Below are 25042 nucleotides of genomic sequence, written 5' to 3'. Positions count from 1 at the left end.
GAACTGAGGCACAGAGACTTTAAATATCTGTATCATCCTGGCACTACCTTTATCTTCCATTAAGTTCTCCAGTCTAATAGTTTCATTTTGAAAGACCAACTGAACTAAACTCTAGGCACTGGCCTCTCATTGAAACTGGCAGTGTTGGGCACTCTGTATACCAAGATGAATGTCACCTGGTCCCTACCTAGGAAGGGGTGCGGAAGCCAGCAGGGGAAGGCCACAGCTCTCCAGGGCCCCTGCCAACCCATACGGAGTTTCAAGCAAATGAGAAAAAGGCTCATTCTCAAAGCAGGAGCGGCCCCAGAGCTCCTGGGGTTCAGCAGCCCTGTGCTCTCCCCGCCATCCACACCCACTCCCGCCAAGAAGGAGAGCAGCAAAGTGCATGGAAAGCGATGGAGCGTTCGCTTCTCTCGCCCTCGCTGGCCGCCTCACCCTGGACCCACAGCCTCCCTCCCATACCCCTCTGGACCAAAGCCAGCCAGGCCATGAGATGCGGGCATGCTAACTCTGGGAGCGGGGTGGGAGTACGGAGCCAGGCCTACTGACGGTGGGTAGTGGGGAACACCACAAAGTGACCATGCCAAGCAGGGGTCGTAATGCCAGAGGGGACCACATGACGAGGAGATTGTCCCAAAGACCAGGTGAATGCGGAGTGGGAGCCAGAAAGCCAAAGCAGGTCAAAGGCAAGAGAACACCAGGGCCCCCCTCGGCATCTACAGAGAACCTGACTTTGCTACACTGTTCAATGCTGCTGGCACCCTCCATGAGGGCTTCATGCCCTGCATTTCTCCCACAGGTGCTTTCTACCCTAGACAGCTGCTCCTGCCACCTGCTGCTCAGGGTCCCCACGCCCGCCTCTTCCCAGTGCTAGGTGCCGCTCTACAGCCAAGAGTGGCAGTTGTGGGAACACTGGCCGGGAAGACCCAGCTCACCAGCGACACTGCCTGAACATCTAGCACGGAGGAACAGAAGGCTCAGTGCAGGGAACAGCACACCCTGAGGCTTCCGTTCTATCAAGAGCCTGTCCCACCCACAGGCTTCCGTTTGAATTGGAATAAATGGCTACAAAGCACCCCTCCCCACAGCTCAGAGTCACCGCACAGGATAAACGCGCGCGCGCGCGCACACACACACCCTACTCAATCTATAATCTGACCTGTGCCAGGGTGCCAGGATAGATCTGTGAAAAATGTAATTGGAGTAACCAGGACATCTGGGGTGAGGACGACAGTCGCTCTGGGATCAGAGGCCATGTCTTAGTAAGTGTAGCATTGGAGCCACACCTTGCAGGAGGAGAACCTGACCATGAGAGCAAGAGAGGCAGAGAGGAGAACCCATCCTGGTGGAGGCAAGGGCAGAAGTGAAGGCTCAGAGACAGGCAGTGCGCCTCGATCCAGGCACGATCCAGGGTAGCCAGAAGCTAACGGAGCGCTCCCCAAAGAGTGGGCTGGACCACCAGTGGATGACTTTAAGTGGGCCAGGGAGGTGCTGTTCAAACACTGAATCGGTTCTCTTGAGATTCTCCTGCTTCTGCCCTAGTTTGGCTGTTCCAACACTATGAATGCTCCCTGTTCTAACAAGGAGGGGGGCCTCAGCTGGGAGCCTTAGCAAGGCAAGAGGATCCAGCTAGAATAAGCTTGTTTTGCTCTCTCTGTACTTATTTATTTTTATGTTATTTTGGATTACTGCCAAGTAGAACTGGTTTTCAATTTACAGTAGTGCCAAAGGTCCTTTAAAAGCAAATTTGCCCAAATAAAAGAAGTGACTCAATATAAAGAAAATATCCTACAGATAGCAGCACAGGTGACCCCTGGATACGTGGAAATCATGAAGGTGATCCCCCAGGAGTTCATGGAAACAGTGGTACCCAGGAAACCCCGGGCCAGACAGAGCCTAGACATGCAGGAAAAAGGAGGAGGAGATACGCAAGTTTCTTCCAAGTGACCAAGAGACCTGGAAGGCCCACTAGGAAGGAGGTCCTGGTTCGTCTTCACCTCTAGGGGGAGGATCTCTGGGATGGCAACTCTTGGGATCTGCCTAGAACCAACCTATGAGCAGAACAGCGCTTTATGGCTAACCTGGGTTCATGTCTTGGCTCTGTCACTTACTCCCTGGGAGGTCTCCGGCATGTGACTCAGCCTCGCTATAAATCAGAGAAAATAACACCAGTGCGTGCCTTGAAGGTTGCTTCAAGGAGAATGGCCAGCAACCTTCACTAAAGGGCAATTTCCCCCTCACCCACTCCCTGGCTCTCTGGCAGAGAACCAAAGCTGAAATCCAGTCTTTCACAACGTTCCTCAGATTTGGAGGAAACCAGAATTTTACTCCTCTGCTTGGCCCCTAATGAAAGGATTTGCACAATGCCGGACTTTAGTTTACTCTACTGGGTTAAGCAACAAGGAGGGAGACCCTGTGGATTCTCAAGGTTCGCATGTCACCAGGAACGTGCAGGGGAACAGGAGTGTGGGCATCAAAGTTGCCGCCCTGGAGCTGTCCCTCAGGGCTGGCAGGCAGGCAGGAAGGGCCAAGAAGCGAGGCACCTATATACTTCCTATGAAAGTCAACTAAAAAATGCTGACCAGGGACGCCTGGGTGGCGCAGTCGGTTAAGCGTCCGACTTCAGCCAGGTCACGATCTCGCGGTCCGTGAGTTCGAGCCCCGCGTCAGGCTCTGGGCTGATGGCTCAGAGCCTGGAGCCTGTTTCCGATTCTGTGTCTCCCTCTCTCTCTGCCCCTCCCCCGTGCATGCTCTGTCTCTCTCTGTCCCAAAAATAAATAAACGTTGAAAAAAAAAATAAAAATTAAGAAAAATAAAAAATAAAAAATAAATAAAAAATGCTGACCAAAAGGGTTCTTAGGAGCAAACCCTTCAACAAGAAAAGCAAAGCTCCTGGCTGGCCTGATAGAAGGCAGAGGGAGGCCAAGGAGGCAGGAGGAACAGAGCGTCTCTGCAGCTCCGCCAGCAGGCATTTTCTACCCTGCATTTCCATACGACGTGGCGCTCCAGAAGGAAGTCAGCCAAAGGCGGAAGCTTTCATCCACACATCTCAGAGACAGTTTTCCCTTTAGGGAGCAGGGACCACCACCAACCAAATGCCTTTTCCCTCCTCAGATGCGCAGAAACGGGGAAGATACCCAGCACGGATGCGGGGGAAGGGAAAACGGGCACTCTGTCCGTTTCATTTGCTCCAAGAGTCTGACCCAGGCTTTTACCTCTGCGAATTTAAACCAAAGAAATGCGTAAGTGGACCAAGACACGTTGCTACAGCATTGTTTGTAAGGATGAAAATCCGCTGCCTCCGAGTAGGAGCATGGCTGTATAAACTGCAGATCCACTCTAAGGAGTGCTATGCACAATGAAGGGCATCTGGATATGCTGCATGGAAAGAGCTCCAAAATCTACAAAGGCATGACAAAAGCAGGCTGTAAAATGAAACCTACAGTAGGATCCCATGGCACAAAAGAAACTTCAGGGCATAAGGACCACACACTAAGCAGCTGACGGGGTTGCCTCCGGGGAGCCAAGTGGGGGTGGGAAAGTAGGGACTCACACTTTACACAGAACATACTTCTCATTGTCTAATTTTTAAACAAGGAGGAGTGCACGGGTCAATGCCCATTCACTGAAAGGCAAATAAATAAACAGTTGGCACACAAAAAAATAAATAAAGAGCAGGCAGCCTCTGGGTAGAGGAGCCGCAGAGACGGGGGTTTGACTGCTGGCCCCCGCTGCAGAAGGCCCTTGGCCACCCCGAGGCTCCCCTTCCCTCTCTGCCTCCACCAAAGGAAGGCTGCCAGGGAGCGGGGCCCTTTCTCAAAGGCCGCCTTCTGACCACCACAGTGGGACTGCAATGGGGCTTCTGGGAGACCATACCCAAAAGGCTGCTCCCTTCCCCTTTACCCGCACCCTCCTGTCCCTTGTAGGACGCTGAGGCAGATGCCATCTCACACCCCTCTCCCTAAGTCTATCAAGTTTGGAAACCAAAGAGCCCTTGGGACATTCTCTCAAACAAAAGCACACATTTGCTTTAATTTTTTTTTTTTAACGTTTATTTATTTTTGAGACCGAGAGAGACAGAGCATGAACGGGAGAGGGGCAGAGAGAGAGGGAGACACAGAATCGGAAGCAGGCTCCAGGCTCTGAGCTGTCAGCCCAGAGCCCAACGCGGGGCTCGAACTCACAGACCGCGAGATCGTGACCTGAGTTGAAGTCGGATGCTTAACCAACTGAGCCACCCAGGCGCCCCCAAAAGCACACATTTGAAGAAGTTCAATAACAAGCCCAATGGCAGGTTCCCTCCTCCAACTCTGTTCTCTCTCTTTCTGGCCAGCTCCTACTGGTCCGTCAAAACCAGGTTCAGGCAGGGGCACCTGGGTGACTTAGTCAGGCGTCTTGGTTTCGCCTGAGGTCTTGATCTCACAGTTGGCGAGTTCAGGTCCCACATCGGGCTCCATACCGACAGCGCAGAGTCTGCTTGGGGTTCTCTCTCCCTCTCTCTCTGCCCCTCCCCTGCCTATTCTGTCTCTCGGTCTCAAAATACATAAATAAATTTAATAATAATTTAAAAAAAAGAGATTCAGGCAGCGCTCTCAGGGAACCTTCCTTCTGCTCTCTGAGCCTCCCATGGGCCTTGTCCCCACTTCTATCCCAGACTCCCCTGGGCACTGAAATGACGTGTTTATCTCCCTCTCAGTGGAAAACTCGCTGAGGGTGGTGATTGTGTCTCACCAGGGGGCTGTCCCGCTCCCCCCCCCCTCCCACCCCATCACACTGCAACCTGACTGTGTGCCCAGGGCAGTGAGTTTTCCCAAAGATAGGAGGTGTCTTCTCCTGGATGACATCAATTCACTAGGGGCCAGGATAATGCTACCAGCCCAACTGAGGGCTCTAATTGTTACTCTGTCACTGAACCCACAACTGGACCCCTCAAGTTCCTCTAGTCCATCATCGCCTCTAAATCCGGAAGGCTAGGTGGGTACCGACAATGCGATTTTGTGTAACCACCACCACCATACAGCATCATTTAGCAAATAGGACATGCTGGAAAAGGAACGTAATACCCCCCATGGGATGGATGTTCTGCCTTACTCCAGATACACATCCTTCACTTCGGCTCCGAACAATCCTGGATCTACGTAGATCCTGAAGGACAGACTCCCCCCAAAAGTGTGCAACCACCTCACACCTATGAGGATGGCTACTATCAATAAAACAATGTCAGCAAGGGTGTGTGGACACTGGCGCCCTCGTGCACATTGGGAGGAACGGAAGTAAGATAGCACAGCCGCTGTGGACCAGTATGGAGGTTCCCCAAAAAGAATTAAAAATAGTGGTACCACATCTAGCAATTCTACTTCTTGGGTTATACTCAAAATAACTGAATGAGTATTTGCACACCCATGTTCACAGGAGCATTAGTTACAACAGCCAAAAGGTGGAAGCCACCCAAGTGTCCAAAGCTGGAGGCATGGATACGCGAACGTCGTGTATCCATACAATGGAATATTATTCAGCCTTAGAAAGGGAAAAAAAATTCTGACACACGCTCCAGGATAGATGAATCTTGATTATGCCAAGTAAAATAAGCCAGTCGCAGGAGGACAAATGCGCTACGATTCCATTCATAGGAGGTACTCAGAGTCATCAAATTCACAGACACAGAGTTGTCAGGGAACGGGGCGGGGCGGGGGGGGGTGCGTAGGCGGGGAGGGGAAAATGGGAGTTGTTTAGTGGGTACACTGTTTTCATTTGGCAGATGAAAAAGGTCTGGAGTTGGATGTTAGTGATGGTTGCACAATAATGCGTGTACTTAATGCCACTGAATAGTACACTTAAAAATGGCTAAGATGATAAATTATGTGTTATGTGCACTTTAACACAATCTTTTTATTTTTATTTTTGAGAGAGAGTACGCAAGCAGGCGCACATGAGTTGGAAGGGCCAGAGGGAGAGAGAGAATTTTTTTTAATGTTTCTTTTTATTTTTAATTTTTTTTTAAACGTTTATTTATTATTAAGAGACAGAGAGAGACAGAGCATGAGCATGGGAGGGGCAGAGAAAGGAGATGACACAGAATCTGAAGCAGGCTCCAGGCTCTGAGCTGTCAGCACAGAGCCCGACTGCGGGGCTGGAACTCACAAACCACAAGATCATGACCTGAGCCGAAGTCAGACGCTTAACCGAATGAGCCACCCAGGTGCCCCAATTTTTTTTTTTTTAAGCTTATTTATTTTGAGAGAGACAGAGACAGTGCGAGCTGGGGAGGGGCAGAGAGAGACGAGAGATGGAGACAGAGAATCCCAAGCAGGCTCCGCACTGTCAGCACAGAGCCCAATGCGAGGCTCAAACTCACAAAACCGTGAGATCACGACCTGAGCCAAAACCAAGAGTCAGACACTGAACCAGCTGAGCCACCCAGGCACCCCGAGAGAGAGAGACACAGACAGAGAGACAGAGAGAATCTTAAGCAGGCTCCACACTCAGCACAGAGCCTGACGTGGGGCTCAATCCCACAACCCTGAGATCATGACCTGAGCCAAAATCAAGACTCCTATGCCCAACCAAATGAGCCATGCAGGCACCCCTACCATAGCATTTTTTGAAAAGTATGCAGAGTTGTTCTGTGCCTTTGAGAATGAGTTAATCAGGAAATGGCAATTTGGTCTCAGAATTCTTCCCCAAAACTGATGGAGACAAGCAGGCAGGCCGCATTCCCTGGCCCCAGGAGGATGAAGAACCATAGTCCCCACCCCCCAAAGGGGTTCACCATTTATTTGGGGAACAGACAAGTTCCCAAACAAGGCCTAACATGGGGGCAGAGCCCTAGCATCACCTGGCCTCAACCCAGAAGGGAAGTCGCAGCCATCAGCATACACACAAGTAGGATATGGAGCCAGCCGACACCTGACCCAATGACCTGTCCCCAACACCACAGAAGCCTGGGAAGGTGGGTAGGAAGCACACAGGCTGCTGGAGACCTCACTGGGTTTCAGTCCTGCTGGTTGCGTGATTCTGAGAAACTCACCTCCGGAGTGAAAGTGCCCAACTCACAAGGTCAAGAGGGTTAAATGAGATAGAACCAGTGGAGGCCCCAGCACTGTTCCTGGGTCACGTAGGTGCTCCATGCAGACTGGGTCCCTTCCCTTCCTTCTACCCCACACACAGAAGCTTCCCTTTGGGCCAGTGCACCAAGCTCCTCTCAGGGCAGGCCTGGGGCATTATTCAACTTGGACTTCAAATTCCCACCCCCCTCTACACGGTGCACTAAAACAGTCACATAATTATTAAATACACAGCAACAAACAGAAGCGCCGCCACAGTTCATGAGTTTCTGGACTAGCTTTGTGGCAGTGGGAGAATCCAAGCCAGGTCTTGAAGGACAGATGGATCTCAAGCATGAACAAGAGAGAAGCAATGCCACGCACAGAGCAAGCGTGAGGAGTGCAGGGAAGGAGGGTGCACGCAGAGGTCCGGGAGAGAGCCGACAGGAAGAAGCTCTATCAGTGAGGCCTTGAATGCCAGCCTAGGTTTAGAATTAATTCTCAAGGAGACACGGAGTTGCAGAAGGGTTCTGGTAGATTTGTCCCAAGTTTTGAGTGGTCACTGTGTAGAAAGGGAGGGGGAATGGAATGAAGGAGACCGGCTGGAAGGTATCTCCAACGGCCCAGGCACGACCAGGGCTGGCCTAAGTTATAGGTGAAAACTAAGAAAAGGAAACAAAGGCTAAAGATATTATGAAGAAAAACAAACACACAAATCCCCTCCCACTAACGCTAGGCTCCACAGCCAAGAGAGGCCCCCAATACCTCCATCACCGTCTGGCTCCCCAGTCCGTCTGCTGGGCCCTTCCGGACCTCCCTTCCCCTCCCTTCCCCTCCCTTCCTTTTGCTCTTGCTCCCTGGAGCAGTCTGCCTTTCTGTTCAAAAGCATTTATGAGATTGAAACGAGTGTATCTCACGGGCACCTTGTCAGAAACGTGCCATTACAAGTGACATTTTCGGGTGTCAGAGTTAGTCTCTTTCGTCTGCTGGTAGATCCAATTTGCCCAGTTGACAAGTGGGAAGGCTGTGACACCAATAATTATAGAAACAAACCCAACCCAGTATCTGGAAACCAAGCTGTTCTCTCCGTGTCTTCCCTCACACTCAGCAGGCAATATGGTGACCCACTGGCAGAGGGCCCTCACTTCTCAAAGCACAGGAGCTCACGGGGACCGGCAGGACCCCAGACCACGCGACTTTTCAAGACAGCAGCTGGAGGGAATGCGTATGACTTCTTAGGACTGAAGGAGAAAGCAGAACACTTCTTCAAAATACTACTGGGGTTCAAACAAGAGTACACACTGTACAGCTCCACATATAGAAGCTTCTAGAGCAGGCAGAACTCCTCTCTGGTGACAGAGCTGAGATCAGTGGTTACCTCTGCAAGGGGTGTGTTGGAGGGGAGGGCTGACTGGGTAGGAGCAGCAGAGAATGTCCCAGGATGAGGGTGAAAGTCTTGATCTTAGTAAGGGTGTGGGTTACAATTAACCAAGAATTTGTTGAAACTAACAATTCAGATTTGTGCGGTTCGCCATAAGTAAATTATATCTCAAGGAAAAATGTTACAAAATCTGTGTGTGTGTGTGTGTGTGTGTGTGTATAATATGTACATAAAATAAAAAATCCACACATACGTATATAAGTTGGATGCAAAAGACACCAGAATCTCCTATGAAGGCTAACGGTCTTAAGAAAAACTAGGGGCACCTGGCTGGCTCAGTCGCTTGAGTGTCTGACTGCGGCTCAGGGCATGACCTCATGGTTCTTGAGTTCGAGCTCCCCATGAGGCTCCATGCCGATGGTGCAGAGCCTGCTTGGGACTGACACTCACTCTCTCTCTCTCTCTCTCTCTCTCTATCTCTCTCTCTCTCTCTCTCTCCCCCCCTGCCTCCCTTTCTGCCCCTCCCCTACTCACACCCACACACGTTCTCTCTCTAAAAACAAATAGGGGCACCTGGGTGGCTCAGTCGGTTAAGCGTCCAACTTCAGCTCAGATCATGATATCACAGCTTGTGAGTTCGAGCCCCACATCAGGCTCTGTGCTGACAGTTCAGAGCCTGGAGTCTGCTTTAGATTCTGTATCTTCCTCTCTTTCTGCCCCTCCCCACTCACGTTCTGTCTCTCTCTCTCTCAAAAATAAATATATTTTGAAATTTTCAAAATAAATACAGTTAAAAAAAAAAGAAAAGAAAAGCTAAAAGCCACTTTGATTCAGGTCTTAAGCTTTCAGCATGGAAATGAACTTGGAGACTCTGTTGTTCAATCCACCCTTCTCCAAATGAGTTCAGGTAGGACATGACCAACCCACAGTCACACAGCAAATCAGCTGCAAAGTCCTGACCAATGCCAGGCCTCCCAAGGGCCAGCCTGGGATTAGGTTGTCTATTCTGGACTGGTGCCAGAAAAAGCAGCTGAAACAGAATAAATACCAAAGGTGATTTTATGAACTAATTTCATTTCAACCTTCAAACCTAAATAGTCACCCCCACCAAATTACGTGTGAGTGTGATTAACTTTCAAACATTAAAAAAAACATCTGCCTTCATGAGCCTGGGTCAAGAACTGCCTTTCAGGGGCATCTGGCTGGCTCAGTAGGTGAAAAGTGCCATTTTGATCTTAGGGTCATGAGTTCGAGCCCCACATTGGGTGCAGAGATTACTTAAAATCTTGGGCTGCCTGGGTGGCTCAGTCAGTTGGGTGTCTGGTTCTTGATTTCAGCTCAGGTCATGATCTCACAGTCATGGGATCAAGCCCTGTGTTAGGGTGCCATGCTTAGCACAGAGCCTGCTTGAGATTTTCTCTCTCTCTCTCTCTGCCCTTCTCCCCTTCTTGAATGCTATCTAAAAATAAAAAAAATAAAATAAAAAATAAAATAGAGGCACCTGGGTGGCTCAGTCAGTTAAGTGTCTAACTTCAGCACAGGTCATGATTTCACAGTTCGTGAGTTTGAGCCCCGCATCGGGCTCTGTGCTGACAGCTCAGAGCCTGGAGCCTGCTTCAGATTCTGAGTCTCCCCCCCTTCTCTGCCCCTCCCCCACTCACGCTGTGAGACTGTGTGTGTGTGTGTGTGTGTGTGTGTGTGTCTCTCCCTCTCTCAAAAATAAACATTTAAAAATTAAAAAAGAAAAGATGAAATAAAATCTTAGGGGAAAAAAACCTGCCCCTTCATTAAATGGCAGGCTGCTACTACTTTCCTTAGCCTCCCTGCCCATATACAGATATCCTTAACTGGGCAAAGGGCCCTGAGGTAAGAGGAAAGACAAGCCCCCGGTTTTACCACTGACTCACGTGGGACCTTGGCAAGTCACTTTCAAACAGTAGGCAATACATATTTGATCTCTGTCCCTAGTTCCTGGCACACGGCTCCCCAAGACCCTTGGAATCTCCGGAGTGCTAAGAGTGTCTTTTGTATGAGAATGGGATGACGAGTTGGCTGGGGCCCCTGGACGGCTTCACGATGGGGGCCAGACACCAGGAAGATCAGGCATCAGAGGACTGGGTACTTTCACCCCCGCCAACCTCCAGGATGAGAGGGGCTGGAAAAGGAATTCATCACCAGTGGCCGATGACTTAACCAAATGCGCCTACATGACGTGGTTCAAGGAGCTTCCGAGTTAGCGAAGACCCTGCGGTGTGGGGAGGACGATGTGCCGAGAGAGGGCACGGCCCTCTGCGCCCCTTCCCCTCACACTTTGTCCCGTGCGTCTCTTCCAGTTGGCTGTTCTTGAGTCGAATCCTTTACAATAAACGTAAGTAAAGTATCTTCCTGTATCTTGTGAGCCTTTCTAGCAAATTCCTGAACCTGAGGAGGGGGCCATGGGAACCCTCAATTTATAGCCAGCCGTGAAGGACAGGCGGCAGCCTGGAACTTGGGACCGGGGTCCCAGTTGGGGACAGACTGAGCCCTCAACCAGCAGCATCTGCAACAACTCCAGATAGGTCAGAACTGAATTGTAGGACACTGAGTTGGTGTCACAGACCTACTTTCCCTGGGCCTCAGTTTCCTCACCTGTAAAAATAAGGGGGGGTTGGACCGAATGCTGCTAATGCTCCTCTAGCTGGAATTCAATGAGTCTTTGAATTGCTGGATTAAGAATTTACAGAGTTAACACGAGGGATTCTCACTCTCTGGAAGCCACTAGCAAATTCTGCTTCCCAACGCCAAGCAACATCATTTCTCAGGCCTCATTTCCTATTTTGACTAATGATGTGCCAGAACTCTGTGTGGTTTCTCCTTTGAGAAGTGGCAAAAAAACTCAACAGCGTCCTATTACAGGGCTCCGTCCTTGTCCCCAGCTCTCAAAGATGTGCAGCCCGATTCTTGGAGATGAAGGAATCCGTCTCTCTCCATTACACTCGATTTTAAACCAAAACCTGAAACAGAATTTTTGACGTGCCTTCCAGACTACAAGGCTGGTGCTTCATGAATGATTAAAACAGCAGCTGGTAACGTCTTAAAGGCAAGTTGGTCAGTTAGACAACTTAACATCTGCTTAAATCCCCTCTCCCCCCACCTTCCAGCACCGCAGTTCTAAAACTAATCCAAAGAGAAAGTAAATACATGGGTATACACAGGTCTTTCATGAGCAAGAAGAGCCTCACTGAGTTGTAAGAAAGCACATCCTTTGGGGTGCCTGGGGGGCTCAGTCAGTTGAGCGTCCGACTTCGGCTCAGGTCATGATCTCGCGGTCTATGAGTTCGAGCCCCATGTCGGGCTCTGTGCTAACAGCTCAGAGCCTGGAGCCTGCTTCGGATTCTGTGTCTCCCTCTCTCTCTGCCCCTCCCCTGCTCATGCTCTGTCTCTCTCTCTCTCTGTCAAAAATAAACAAACATTAAAATTTTTTTAAAAAAAAAAGCACATCCTTTAATAGAACTCTCAGAAAACGTGCTGGAAGGATGCAGACACTTGTGAACTGAAACATTAAGATTGAACTTGGTGAATAATTTCTAACACAAAGGCACATCTGAATTGGGGACAGCTACTGTCAGATTTTCAGCTGCCAAGTTCATTCAGGTGTTCATTCATTCAATCACAAATAGTTACTGAGCTCTCCAGTTTAGTGGTAACGAGCACTGGCTCTGGAGTGCACAGACTCTCAAGTCCACAGACTTGGGTTCAAGTCCCTGCTCTGCCACTTATTATCCACAGACCTTGGGGAAGGTACTTAATTGCTAAGCCTCGGTTCCCTGCTCTAGAAAATGTGAATGATGGCACCTGCCTCGCAGAGCTGCTGTGAGGATGAGAGGAAATGATGCATGTAAGGTACTTAGCCCAGTTCCTGGTGAAGAGTCATGCTGACTAGCAGTGCTGGCGTCATTGTTCTGGTCTTCAAGGCATGTGTTAGACTCTCCTGAAAAATCAGGGCACGACACCACAGGCAACAAAAGAAAAAAAAAAACTGGATTTCATCAAAATTACAAACTTTTGTGCCTCCAAGGACCCGAACAACAGAGGAAAAAGGCAACCCACAGAATGGGAGACAATTATTTGCAAATCACGTAGCTACTATTAATATCCAACGTATCGAGAAAGGTCCTAGACCTCAACAACAATCACCACAAAAAAACCACCTGATTAAAAAAACAAGCAAACGATTTGGACAGACTTTCTCCAAAGATACACAAATGGCCCATAAGCACATGAGAAAATGCTCATTGTCACTAATGATTAGGGAAACGCAAATAAAAACTGAAACGAGAGATCACTTCACCAAGTAAGATGGCTACCGTTACAAAAAATAATAATAAAATAAATAACAAGTTCTGGCGATGGCGTGGAGAAATCGGGCCCTCTGCCCTGCTGGTAGAAATGTAAAAGGGTACAACCGCTGTGGCAAACAGTATGGCAGGTCTTCCTCAAAATATCAAAAACAGAATTACCTTGCGATCCAGTAATTCTTCCTCTAGGTATATATATCCGAAACAACTGGAAGCAGGGACACAAATGGGTATCTGCACACCCGTGTTCACAGCAGCACTGTTCACAGTAACCAAAAGGTGGAAGCAGCCCAAGTATCCAAAGATGCAGGAATGGATAAATAAAATACGGTAGACACATATAATAGGATACTCTGAGCCTCAAAAAGAAAGGAGATTCTGAAACATACTTCCGCGTGAAGCAATCTTAATGCCATTGCGCTAAATAAAGTAAGTCGGTCACAAAAAGACCCACTTATGTGAGGGTACCGTGAGTAGTCACAGTCAGAGACATAAAGTAGAATAGTTACCACCAGGGGCTGGAGGAGGGGAGAGATGAGAGCTATCAATGCGTCCAGAGTTTCAGTTAGGCAGAACGAAGGAAGTTCTGGAGATGGATGGCGGTGACGGCTGCGTGCCAATGTGAATGTACTTAAATGTCACTGAACTTTATTTTAATGGTCAGAATGATGAAGTCTATGTTAGATATATCTTACCCCAATTCTTAGAAGTAAATCAAAAAATAAGTACAAACAAAAACAGATGCCCTCATGGAACATTTAGTCTGATGCATAGAAGGAGCTCTAACGTAACACCACGTTTTGCTTTTTACGTAAGGTATCTCGTTGATCCTCTTTCCCCATAAGATACCACAGAGCAGGTATTCTTGTCACATACACACCTCCCTTCCCTGTTTATGGATCAGGGAAGTGAATATTAGAATAGTCAATGGCCTCACACGGGCCAGTCACACCAGAGACAGAGACAGGACTAACTCGAATCTAAAACAAAAAAGTGTCAAATGTTGGAAGAGAACAAAGACAGGACAGCGGCGTCCACATTGCTCTAGAATTCCTTGATGGGACTATGCTAGCTTCCGGAACTCCCACATGCAATCAGTTAAGGCCCGTCCTTGTCTAAATGGAAACAGATCAAGCTTGCAATCACAAGGCCCTGGGAATACAAGCCTTGGAGCTTGATCCCCTGAACCTTGGGCAAGTTTCTCCGCTCCTCTCCTCTAAGCCATTCCTTCTCTGTAAAATGGAGATCATTCCACTGACTTAATGGAGTTTTCAGAGAAAATAATATTGTAACAAGCTAATGTGTGTCACAGGATGCCTAGAAGACGCTGGAGGATCAGTAAATGATGCCCAATATTTTGAACTCTGAAAGACGCTAAAAATAAGATTGATACAAAGGAAACTTTGGAGTAACTATGCAGAGTGTATTCTGCCACATTCTGTGAAGGTCACAAAGAAATAGAAAGGCATCCTGCCTAAGGGAGGCTCCAGTCTCATTCAGAAAATATGGGAATAAAACACGTGAGGAGACATAAAATAAATAACCTCAGGAAACTGCACCAGGCAGGACAAAATGAATCAACAGGTCTGTGTATATTAGTCTATTAGTTGAGTGCAGGACATTGTACTAGAGACTTTATTCTCATTCTCACATTTCATCTTCACAAAAACCTGGTAAGTAATACGCTTTTTTATAGGTGAGGGAAGACCCAAAGCAAATAACAAACACTGTTGAGTTCAGAGAAGAGATTCAGCACCATAAGCAGGGTGGCCTAGGAAAACTTCCTGGAGGAGGAGGCAGGTGCTGTCAGACAGCAGGCACGCTAACTAGAAGATCGGCAACATTCTTCCCGGTCAGGAGGATTAGCGGGAGCACTAAAATAAGCACCAAGTCTGAAAATGGTGTTTATTTATTTATTTATTTATTTATAGTTTTATTTGAGAGAGGTGGGGGAGGGACAGAGAATCCCAAGCAGGCTCTGCACTGCCAGCACACAGCCTGATGCAGGGCTCCAACTCACAAACTGTGAGATCATGACCTAAGCCTAAATTGGACACTTAGGTCGCCCAGGCGACCCTGAAAATGGTTTTTAACGGCCCCTCTCCTAGCCACAACAAGGTGGGTCACCACAAAAAAAAAAAAAAAAAAAAAAAAAAAAAGCAAGCCTGAATGTTATTTATATCTTTTCAGACTACTAGGTTAGCCTAAATTTCTGAGTGATTTATCTGCTAGGTCAAGAACAATAACCCTTAACTGAAACTCCTCTGGGCAGTGTGTTTACACTCTTCCTCACTCTACATCCACCCCCCTCCAAGAAAAAAACAAGTAAATTACACAGCAATACACAAGAGTATTTATACAATGTTGCACCTCCAAGGCATGAGCAAACAGGGTGAAATATACAAGTATTCCACTTATTACATGAAATGAGAAGAATCTCAATGAGTTTATAAGAAAACAGATCATGGTCATTTTTTTTTTCTCCTTTGCATTTTTTTGTACATTTTTCAAATTTTCTACATGGATAAGCACTGTTCTTTAAAAAACGCAATTCTATAAGAATTTTTTATATCCCAAATAGTCCACTCTAAGCAATGACAACACCTTCAGCAAAGCCCTGTGAGTGCCTTAGCTCCTTGGTCTTGCACATGGAAAGCAGGGCAGGACAAGGGGACGCTGACCCTCACCACAGGACTGACTTGTGTTTTATAAGCTGTCCAGGCAGTTAAGGACAAATGCTCTCAGAACCCCAGATTTCCTCCCGTGGCCCAGCAACCTGCCCCAGCACTTCTCCTCTCTGATGGGGGCTCATAAGGAGGGCCATACCCCAAACCTGGGAGGAATGAGCAGTGACTGCTACTGACATCCCTGTAGGACCCCTGCCCTGAGCACATAGGGGCTTTGATGGTAAGAGACAAGAATGACCTTTGGTGACTGCCAAGGGGAAATCTCCCCGCCTCTGTAATGATACCCATGCTACTCCCCTCCCTAGATGTTCTTCCTGGCTCCCCAGTGCCACTAATGAAAGAGCCCAAACTATCTGGCCAACCTTTGAAGCCCCCCTACCCTCAGGCCTCACCCTACCTTCCAGTCTCACCTTCCGCCACACTCCCTTGCTAGGCCAATAGAACCCATGGTATTATGCACTTCCCCCCTCAACATCAGCCTGTGCTCAAGCTGCTTGCTGTCTTTGCCAAGAGAGCCCCCTAGCCTCCTTCTCCATTTCCACCCGTCCATCAAAGCCCTGCTCAGCAGCCACCACCTCCTGAGTTTTCCAGAGTTCTTCCTTCCTTCCTAAGGTGTTCCTCTTCACCCCTCCCCTGCTGAGGGCAGCACAACATAACAGGACACCAGCTCTGGAGCCAGAATGCTGGGGAGTTCCACCCCAGCTCCCTTCCCTAGTTGTGTGACCTTCTCTTTGCTTCGGGGTCCCCGTCTGCAAAATGTAGACAATAACAGTACCTCCCTCATGGTATTGTTGTGTGGATGGATCATAGGGCTGCAAGGCATTGAAAGTGACCACTTCAGTCTCCAGCACACAGTAAGCCTTTGGCTATTGGTGTTACTACTGGAGGTAATAAGCCCTTCCATCCTCCACTCTCCTACTTCATTTATCTGTCCAGTCTAATGCCACCCCTTTTTACCGTATCTGATTTAGGTACTTGTCTTCACTCCCTTACCAAATGGAGCATCCTGGTAAATGCTCAGCTTGATACATACACAGAGGCGAGATAGAGCCACTGAATGAATGACCAATTTCTAAATGATCCCACTTATGGTCTGTCCATAAGAAAACCCATATTTACCATTTGAAGAAAGATAAAGAAAAGATTAAGGAAGCAGAACTTTTCAGAACTTTTCATGTAGAGCAACGGTTCTCAAAAGTACGGTCCCTGGACGAGCTGCAGCATTAGCATCTCTTGGGAACTCAGAAATGTAGAATGCTGGGCCGCAGCCTGCACCTAGTGAATCAGAAACTCCAAGAGTAGGACCCAGCAATCTGTTTTAACAAGCCCTCCAGGTGATTCTACCGACCACGAATCATGAGACCTGAAGAACAAGAAGCAACATGGCAGCACAAAATGAGCACTGACTGGATCAGGAGTGGATTCCAGGCTTAACTCTGGCACCAATCTCTCGCACAAGGCCCTACACAAGGCTCTTAAAGCTCTCAGGGCCTCAGCTTCCTTGTAGGCAAAACACTGAGACCATGAAACACCAGCAATAACACTGAGACCATGAAAACGCCATTGGGATTAAATGCAATCCCTCCAACAGAATTTGCATACAGTAGGTGCTTAATGGTTATTTTAAGCTCCTTTCAGTCAAAAGGAGTCAAAAGGGCTTGGCAAATTGCAGAGCACAATAGCAATCTGAGGGATAACTAATTCTTCTTGGAACAAACCCCCAGGCTGTCAAACACCTAGCATTCCCAGGGCACTAGGAGGCTGTTTATGCCTAACACCACCCAACCTATAAGCACAAACTCTGCAACAGAGTATCTGCTTCTTACCTGTTTATGAAAGCTGAACCAGGAAGAGAATAGATGGTCCTCCCTGAACCACCTCACCCCCCCCCCCACAATATTCCCATCAGAATTAACTACTCACTAATCTTTTAATTTAAATGATTCCAAACTTCACTCTTGGAAAAAGAATAATCTGAAAACGTTCTCCAGCCAGTAAAAGGAACTGTCAACTCTTACAGAGCATCATGGACCTGACTTGGGGAACTCCTGGTACAGGACATCCAACCCCCCAGCAGTCATGGAGGGTTTAGATTATGACAGAAATCTTCCTGGGGCACCTGGGTGGCTCATTTGGTTTAGCGTCCAACTTTGGTCCAGGTCATGATCTTACAGTTTGTGAATTCAAGCCCAGCACCCGGCTCTGTGCTGACAGCTCTGAGCCTGGAGCTTGCTTCAGATTCTCTCTCTCTCTCTCTCTCTCTCTCATTCTCTCTCTCTAGCTCTCTGCCCCTCCCCCGCTTGCTTATGCATGCTCTCTCTTGAAAATAAACAAACATTAAAAAAAATTTTTTTTTAAAGACAGTAACTGGGGCACCTGGTTGGCTCAGTTGGAAGGGTCTGACTTCAACTCGGGGCATGATCCCACAGTTCATGAGTTTGAGCCCCGCGTCGGGCACTGTGCTAATAACAGCTCTGGGCCTAGAGCCTGCTTTGGCTTCTTTTTCTCCCTCCCTCTGTCCCTCCCCCAGCTCACACGGTCTCTGTCTCTCAAAAAATGAATAAATGTTAAAACAAAAATTTTTAATAAAAAATACAGTAACTTTAGGAAATTTGTTTCAGAGGAGAAAATCCAGAAATAAAAGTATTTTTTCTTCCTCCACACTTCTTAGTTCCTTGTACTACTGCTCATTCTGCTCTAAACCATGCATTCTACTAGGGAACGACCTTCTAGAAGGACAGGTAGGATGCAAACAAGTATACACAGGTGACTATGTCCGACTGGGGGCTTATCTGTGCATTCAAATGGCACCAGCTTACAATGTCCATGTGAGGCCCCAGGCATAAAATAATAATTATCCTACCCATTTCCAATCTGGACCCAGCAGAACAGCTCCCACAAAGCAGGGTGGTGAGAAGGGCCATTCTGCCATCAACGAGGCAGTGACCAGAAAACACACCATCAACTTTCACAAGTGCATCCATGCGGTGGGTTTCAGGAAGAGTGCCCCTCAGGCCCTCAAAAAGATCCAGAAGTTTGCCATGAAGGAGATGGGAACTCCAGAACTCCCAGATGTGTGCACGGACCTCAGGCTCAACGAAGCTGTCTGGGCCAAAGGCACAAGGAAAGGCCCATGCCGGAACCTTGCAGGATTGTCCAGAAAGCGTAATAAACACGAAGGGTCACCAAACAAGCTATGCACATTCTCTACCTACGTACCTATCACCAAACTGTACTTTCCAAAATGTACAGTTAATGTGGGTGAGAACCAACCAGACTGTCAAATAAAGATATAAAACCACCAAAAACAATGATAAAAACACTAATTATCAAGCCCTCCGACTACAAGCCTAATGCTTTGCAGTTCCACCACACCTTTGGTGAACATGTTACCTCAACTGAAAGCTCCCTGAGAGCAGCTTGTAAATATGTGTAGCCCAGAGCCTGGCACCCACAGGCACTCAAAAGGCCTACTGAACGAAACAGATAGGATTCTTTCTGTACAAGCCCCACGCAGCTGTTGAGAGGTATTATTTCATGAGTGGGTAACCTGAGGACCAGAGAAGACTGAAAGTTGAAGTCCGAGAAAGAATGTTATCTTTGATGTTATTACCCCCACCCCCAAAACAAGGCTTCACCCTGGGCCCAAACCCAACTTGCCACTGTTCCCCAAAGCCACCTCTTTTCCACTCAGACCGGTGAACACAGATGTGCTCACACCCCGCTCCCTGCCTCATGTACCCTTCCCCGCACATGGGGTGTCCTCTTCCCTAATTCCCACCCACCGTCGTGAGCAGCTCTCGGGCTCCACGAAGCCAGTCTCATCTCCCCGGCTCTTATGAATTCTTTTGGACTCCTAAGAGCACTGAAAATCCCCACTACTCCGCTGAACACTTAACTATGGAGTGGCCTTCTGTTAGTGATCATTATTCTGTGCATCTGTGCTCTCTCGCTTCATACCATAAATCAATCCCTTGAGGACCAGGACGGCCATGAAATCCCAGCTCTCCCTTTTACAAGTTGACCAGTGGCTTTCTTTACTCCCCTGAGCCTCAGTTTCCCCATCTCTAAAGTGGGAAGGACAATAAAGCTTACACTACAGAGTGGCCCTAAGAAGCAAGTAACAGCTGTAGAATTGCTTCCTGTAAGCTATAACTGCTGCTGTTAATCACCAGCTTTGTTGTTTTATTTCTGTATCCCCTCCCTCCCATCAACCACCTGGCAATACTTTCAGAAGAATACTAACAACACTAAATGTCATGAAAATCACTTTTATGCTTTGCTCCAACAGCACAGAATATATACTAGAACCTCATTCCATCCTCTAATTACTTATCTGAACTGTGAAATTAGCGAGGCCTTGCCTGTTGGCTAACTGGCAATGAGGAGGCTCTGCTCTCTTTATGTTCAAGTGTCTTTTATAAGGGCTGGTGGATCTGGGACCCGGTCACAGGTCACAGATGGGCCAGTTGTCCCACATAGCCTTTCCAGATAACAAATTCAACCTGAACTTAACTATTCTGTTATTAACAGTGACAGCTATGATTTATTGAGCCTCTACTATGTCCCAGATACCACGCTAAGTGTTTTATATCCATTATCTCACTTAAACTGTACTACTCTGTATGACTCTCTCTCTGTCTCTTTCTCTATCAGCAAACTAAGGCTCAGAAGGGTCACACAGCCAACAAATGGGTAAGGTAAAATTCAACTCAGGCCTTCCTGACAGAAGGATCATGCTCTTTCCACTCCCTATGTACCCCTATAGCCCTAATATTTGTAGATTTTTAAATGTCCTTTAATTTCTACCCCTTATCAATTACCTTAGCACTTTGAAGGTGTAGAACTTCCTACTGTAAAGGAAGGAGGAAAAAAAAAAAATCCTTCCAAGTTCGCCAGGTCCCTCCAGTAACTTGCTGTAATTCAATACCCAAGTGAGAAATGAGGTTTTGGAATATGGCTGCAAGTGAAAGAGCCCCTGAGGAAAGGAAATGAAGAAAATCTAGATAGACATCGTAGTCCATAAAGGTGGGAAGAGACTCTTCCAGGGCCCAGTGTCCATCATCCCTCACCAAAGATCTTATGCTACAAAGAAAAGAAAGGCTCCAAAATGCCAGTTAGCCGCCAGGAGAGGCCTCAGTAACTTCACATACCCCGCTAAAGGCTGATAAGTAAACTGGAAAATCGTTAAGTGAAGCAGGAAATAATCAAATCACTACTGACAAAACCAGCCAGGCCCATAAGGACAGGAAAGGTCCGGCTCATAAAAGACGTTTTACCAGGGGCACCTGGGTGGCGCAGTCGGTTAAGCGTCCGACTTCAGCCAGGTCGTGATCTCGCGGTCCGTGAGTTCGAGCCCCGCGTCGGGCTCTGGGCTGACGGCTCGGAGCCTGGAGCCTGTTTCTGATTCTGTGTCTCCCTCTCTCTCTGCCCCTCCCCCGTTCATGCTCTGTCTCTCTCTGTCCCAAAAATAAATAAAAAAACGTTGAAAAAAAAAAAAGACGTTTTACCAGTCCTTCCACCAACTAGGAGGAACCCGGTTTTAAAAGAAACCAATCAACATTCTCAACTAATCACTTGGCTTAAGTTCCTGCCTTGGGTGAAAAGGCAACTTGCCTTTTAAGTAAAGAAATCCCATACAGGGGGGCCATTCTGGTGTTCTTTTACCTAGCCTTGGGCTTTCCTTACCCAGGATACTGGTCACCTCTGGTGCCCTTTTCCAGGTGTCCAGAGCCCCCATATAGGATTAACAGGTGCTGCACAGTACCCCTCTCTCTGCATTGTCACCAATAGACTTCAGCTTTGGGCAAACTTAACAGAGCAGGAAAGCGATAGTCAATGTGCAGAGACTACTATAAAGAATATTAAAACTTGAGAACTTGAAGGGACCTACCATATCTCACCTCCAAAACCCTCAAACCACAAAGAGCAGTGACACGGAAAATGTCAAACCAGAAAGAGCAGTGACTCGCACAAGGTCATACAGGGAAAGTCATTGGCAAAGACCCTACCAAAGCCCAGGTTTCATGATTCCCAGTCCAGGGCTCTCATCATTAAATAACGCAGGCTCCCTTCTTTCCCAGAGGCAGTCAGGCATGCCATCCCCACGCCAAGATAATCACCCTCTAGGAACGCTTCCCCACAATCCCAGTCCCTCCTACAGCCTAGCTGAGTTGCAATTCTAATTAGCAAGTCTCAGAGCAGGCAGTATTCTCTGGGAGGGTGCCCGGTGTGAGGGCTGCTGGTACTGAAAAGAGGGACAAGGATGGAGGAAGAAGGGTGTGGGGGAACGAGGTTCTGCCGGCAGTGGCAGCGACACTGTCAGCCTGGATAAGGACGCACTCACTGGCATCTCCCAGGAGGCGAGGAGGTAAGCCGACCAGCAGCCAGCACCACCTCTATCAGCCAGGAAGGGCTGGGCCCTGATCCGGAGGGACGCGCGGAGCATCTCCGAGTCCCAGTTGGGCCTCGGGGAGCCGCCTGGCAGGGTGGCACCGGCGCCGTGAGCAGGCGCAGACAGCCCGTGGGCAGAGGCGCGACGGCAAGGATGCCCGGCACGCCGGTGAGGTGGCACCGGTGCCCGGCAGAGGCCCGCGGTCCTCACCAGCCCCGTCCACCGCCGCCGCCCACCCAGATTGCCCACCCTTCGCGCGGCCTTACCGAGGCACTGCCCCACCGGGGTGCTGAACGGGTTCCCCAGGAGGAACTCCATCTTGAGCGGACAACACGGCAGCGGCCCGGGCCCCCTGTCAGCCGCCCGGGTATCCGCTGTCCCCCGCCGCGCTCCCGACCTGACTGACACTTGCCCCCGCCCCACCCTCTCGAACGCCGAACGCCCGGCCCCTGACCCCACCCCTTGTCGCGTCCCTATTGGGCAACGCCTGCCAAGCCCTTCTCCGATTGGCCCCCACACCTCCTTCGCGAAGCCCCACCTACCCCGCGGCGTCCGATTGGGCGGAGCGGCGAGCTAGGTCACAGGAATCTCCGTCAGGCGTAGCGGCACCTCCCCTGGCCCGCCCCCGAACGGGAGTCTGTGTATTTTGATTCATCTATATGTTGGTCAATCTAGTGAATCCTTACTATTATTGGTCAAGAGGAGAGTCAATCACTCCAATAGGGGGCGGGGGAGAGGCGGGGCTACTAATATCCCTGCCCATAGAAGGCGCTGATTGGAAAAACATTTGTTTTTTCTACTGCTGGTTGGTGGTAGGAGTATTTCCCCACCCAAGAAATGCTGTCACGTGACCGTCAACTTTCACCCAGGATGTCTACCTCGAGACTTCCCCTTAGCAACCGACTGGCCGCGCTTGGTTCCCTTAGCAACCGAGCGAAGCATCTGCTGCATGGAACCAGTCCGGTAGCCGGCGCTTCAGACGGTGAGACCCTGGACCTGAGAGTGCGGGAGGTCTCGCGTGGGCAGACAGAACCCCGACTTAAAGCTTTCCTCTGACCTTTTTTCTCTGGGAGTCGGCCCGGCGCTCCTCACCTATAAAATAAGCACACAGGTTCTCTGTCAGCCACTTACGGCCGCGCTGAGACCCTGGGCTTCCAGCCTTTGGATGAGAGAAAAACGCTAAGGAAGCATTTCCCTGGGGGAGCAGGGCCCAAAGAGATTTTTAAGGGTGCCACCCCGCGCCTCCTGGCCTGATCTCTTTTATCGAAAGTTACGCGGTCCATTGATAACTTCTTCAGGTGTTTAACCCTCATATCCGACCTCTTCACTGTCATAAAATTGTGTCTCTTCTTTATTTTTATTCTTTACCTTGGTGCTGTATAAAGTATTTTGGCTTGGGATACAGTTACCCGAGAGTTCCTTGTCTGCCTCTTGTCAGTAGTTCATTGTTTCCTTCCCCTCCCAGGCTTCAGTTTCCCTACCTGGGAAATGAGAGAATTAGGACTCCTTTCTCCAATGGCTTCCAGAGCCGACCCGTAATCAAGTAATGAATGTGCACTTAGTACCCAGTAAGCACTCGGTAAATAGTTGGTTTTTCTTATTAATCCATGGCCGATAGGGGCTTTGTTTTTCAGATTCAAATGATCCCAAGTTCTTGTTTCACTGGACAACTCTGGTTTTGTTTCTCCGTGAGGAGGCTGCTCCATTGACAGTGGTGTAAAACTCGCTGCTGCGTTTCCCATCTCCTGCCTCTGGTCTTCACCAACAACACCATTGTCAGGCAAGTCAACAGGAACCCAGGTTGGGTGGTAAATTATTGCTAAAATCCCCTTAGGGGAGGAGCGGTCGGGCCTCCACCCCGAGCCAGAACAGCTGTGAGAAACTCTGTGCCCTGTGACAACGAAACTCCACAGTGCCCTGGGTACGATTGAGTCAGGATTAAGGAAGTAGGCTCTGCAATCCTGCTCTCCGGCCTCCGCCGTGTACCATATAGATGTATTAGGCATATTACTCAGCCTTTCCAACTAGCTTCCATTTCCTCATCTGGAAACTGCAGCTGATTAGTCCTACCTGTAAATTAAGTTCCCTTTAATTTGACCACCACTCCCCTCATCTCTCCCCTTACAACCCTTGCAGTTCTCTGTACTGTAGCCAGAGTGAGCTTCTTAAAATTGAAAGCTGTAGGGGCGCCTGGGTGGCGCCGTCGGTTAAGCGTCCGACTTCAGCTCAGGTCACGATCTCGCGGTCCGTGGGTTCGAGCCCCGCGTCGGGCTCTGGGCTGATGGCTCGGAGCCTGGAGCCTGTTTCCGATTCTGTGTCTCCCTCTCTCTCTGCCCCTCCCCCGTTCATGCTCTGTCTCTCTCTGTCCCAAAAATAAGTAAACGTTGGAAAAAAAAAAAAATTGAAAGCTGTTCACATCACTGCCCTTATTAAGCCCCAGGAGCTTCCCAGGGATCCTAGAATAATAAACTCCTGTAGGCCTCTTCGACCTTGCATCCCTTCAGCCCAAAAGTAACATGTCTCATTCTCTCCCAGCTCAGGGCCCTCACTGTGCAGTTCCCTATTCCTTCTTTCCTACCCATTCTTCAGATCTCGGCCCTGTCTCCCCTGGCCAGGTCAGGTGCCCCTGATGTATGCTGTCCTGGTTCCCTACATCTACAAACCTGTCATGGTTTGTAATTAAATGTGTGATTATCTGATTCACATCCGAAGCAGAGGGAAGGAGATCTGTTTTATTCACAGCTTGTAGTAGCTGTGAATAAAAATGTGAATTCATTACACATGTGTGGGCTACACACACGCTCTTAAACAAATGTAGGAGGGAGGAATTATCCATTTTTACAGATGGGAAATCAAGGGCTTAGACAGGTGAGGTTAGTTGCCGAAGGATGCGCGCTCCAGTTCCAAATCCTGCCCTCGTGTGCTTAACAAAAAGATTGTGCCTCATAACCGTTCCACGCTGCGGAGTGACTGTGGGCTTGACTGAAAGCAAGCCTGATCCTTCCCAGGTGCCAGGCCTAGATGAGGTGGGAGTGATGAGAATTCAGTCAGAGTTTTGAAATCGGAATTAAGAAGCACTTCCCAGAGTACGGCATTTTTCTTTGAAAACGCACAAACACTTTGCAGGTAACATCTGCCAAATCCAGCACATTAAAATTTCCCCAAAGGCAAGCTTGTGTCAGGTTATAGGAAGTCTTAGA

General features: G+C 48.7%; 2 protein-coding genes across 11 annotated transcripts in view; one reads left to right on the top strand and one right to left on the bottom strand.

Annotated features, from left to right (window-relative positions):
* Positions 1-22299, bottom strand: part of TOM1L2 (target of myb1 like 2 membrane trafficking protein) — a 121591-nt gene extending 99292 nt beyond the window's left edge. For 4 of the 7 annotated variants that reach the window (XM_043583312.1, XM_043583314.1, XM_043583315.1 and 1 more), the window contains exon 1: positions 22109-22299. In XM_043583312.1, coding sequence (XP_043439247.1) covers positions 22109-22160 — 52 coding nt within the window. In that variant the 5' untranslated portion in view covers positions 22161-22299. The remainder of the gene's footprint in view (positions 1-22108) is intronic. The other 3 variants (XM_043583313.1, XM_043583317.1, XM_043583318.1) reach the window with 1 other exon arrangement.
* A 385-nt stretch (positions 22300-22684) lies between these two features.
* The window catches only part of DRC3 (dynein regulatory complex subunit 3), a 35077-nt gene continuing 32719 nt past the window's right edge, over positions 22685-25042 (top strand). Inside the window, exons 1-2 of one of the 4 annotated variants that reach the window (XM_043583307.1) lie at positions 22685-22824; positions 23477-23622. The gene's annotated coding sequence lies outside the window, so the exon portion shown is untranslated. Of the gene's footprint in view, positions 22825-23460; positions 23623-25042 lie in introns of all 4 variants that reach the window. The other 3 variants (XM_043583305.1, XM_043583309.1, XM_043583308.1) reach the window with 3 other exon arrangements.

This window comes from Prionailurus bengalensis, chromosome E1, assembly GCF_016509475.1.
Source record: "Prionailurus bengalensis isolate Pbe53 chromosome E1, Fcat_Pben_1.1_paternal_pri, whole genome shotgun sequence".
NCBI lineage: Eukaryota > Metazoa > Chordata > Mammalia > Carnivora > Felidae > Prionailurus > Prionailurus bengalensis.
The sequence above is the reverse complement of the archived record's forward strand: the minus strand, read 5'-3'. Positions and strand labels throughout refer to the sequence as shown.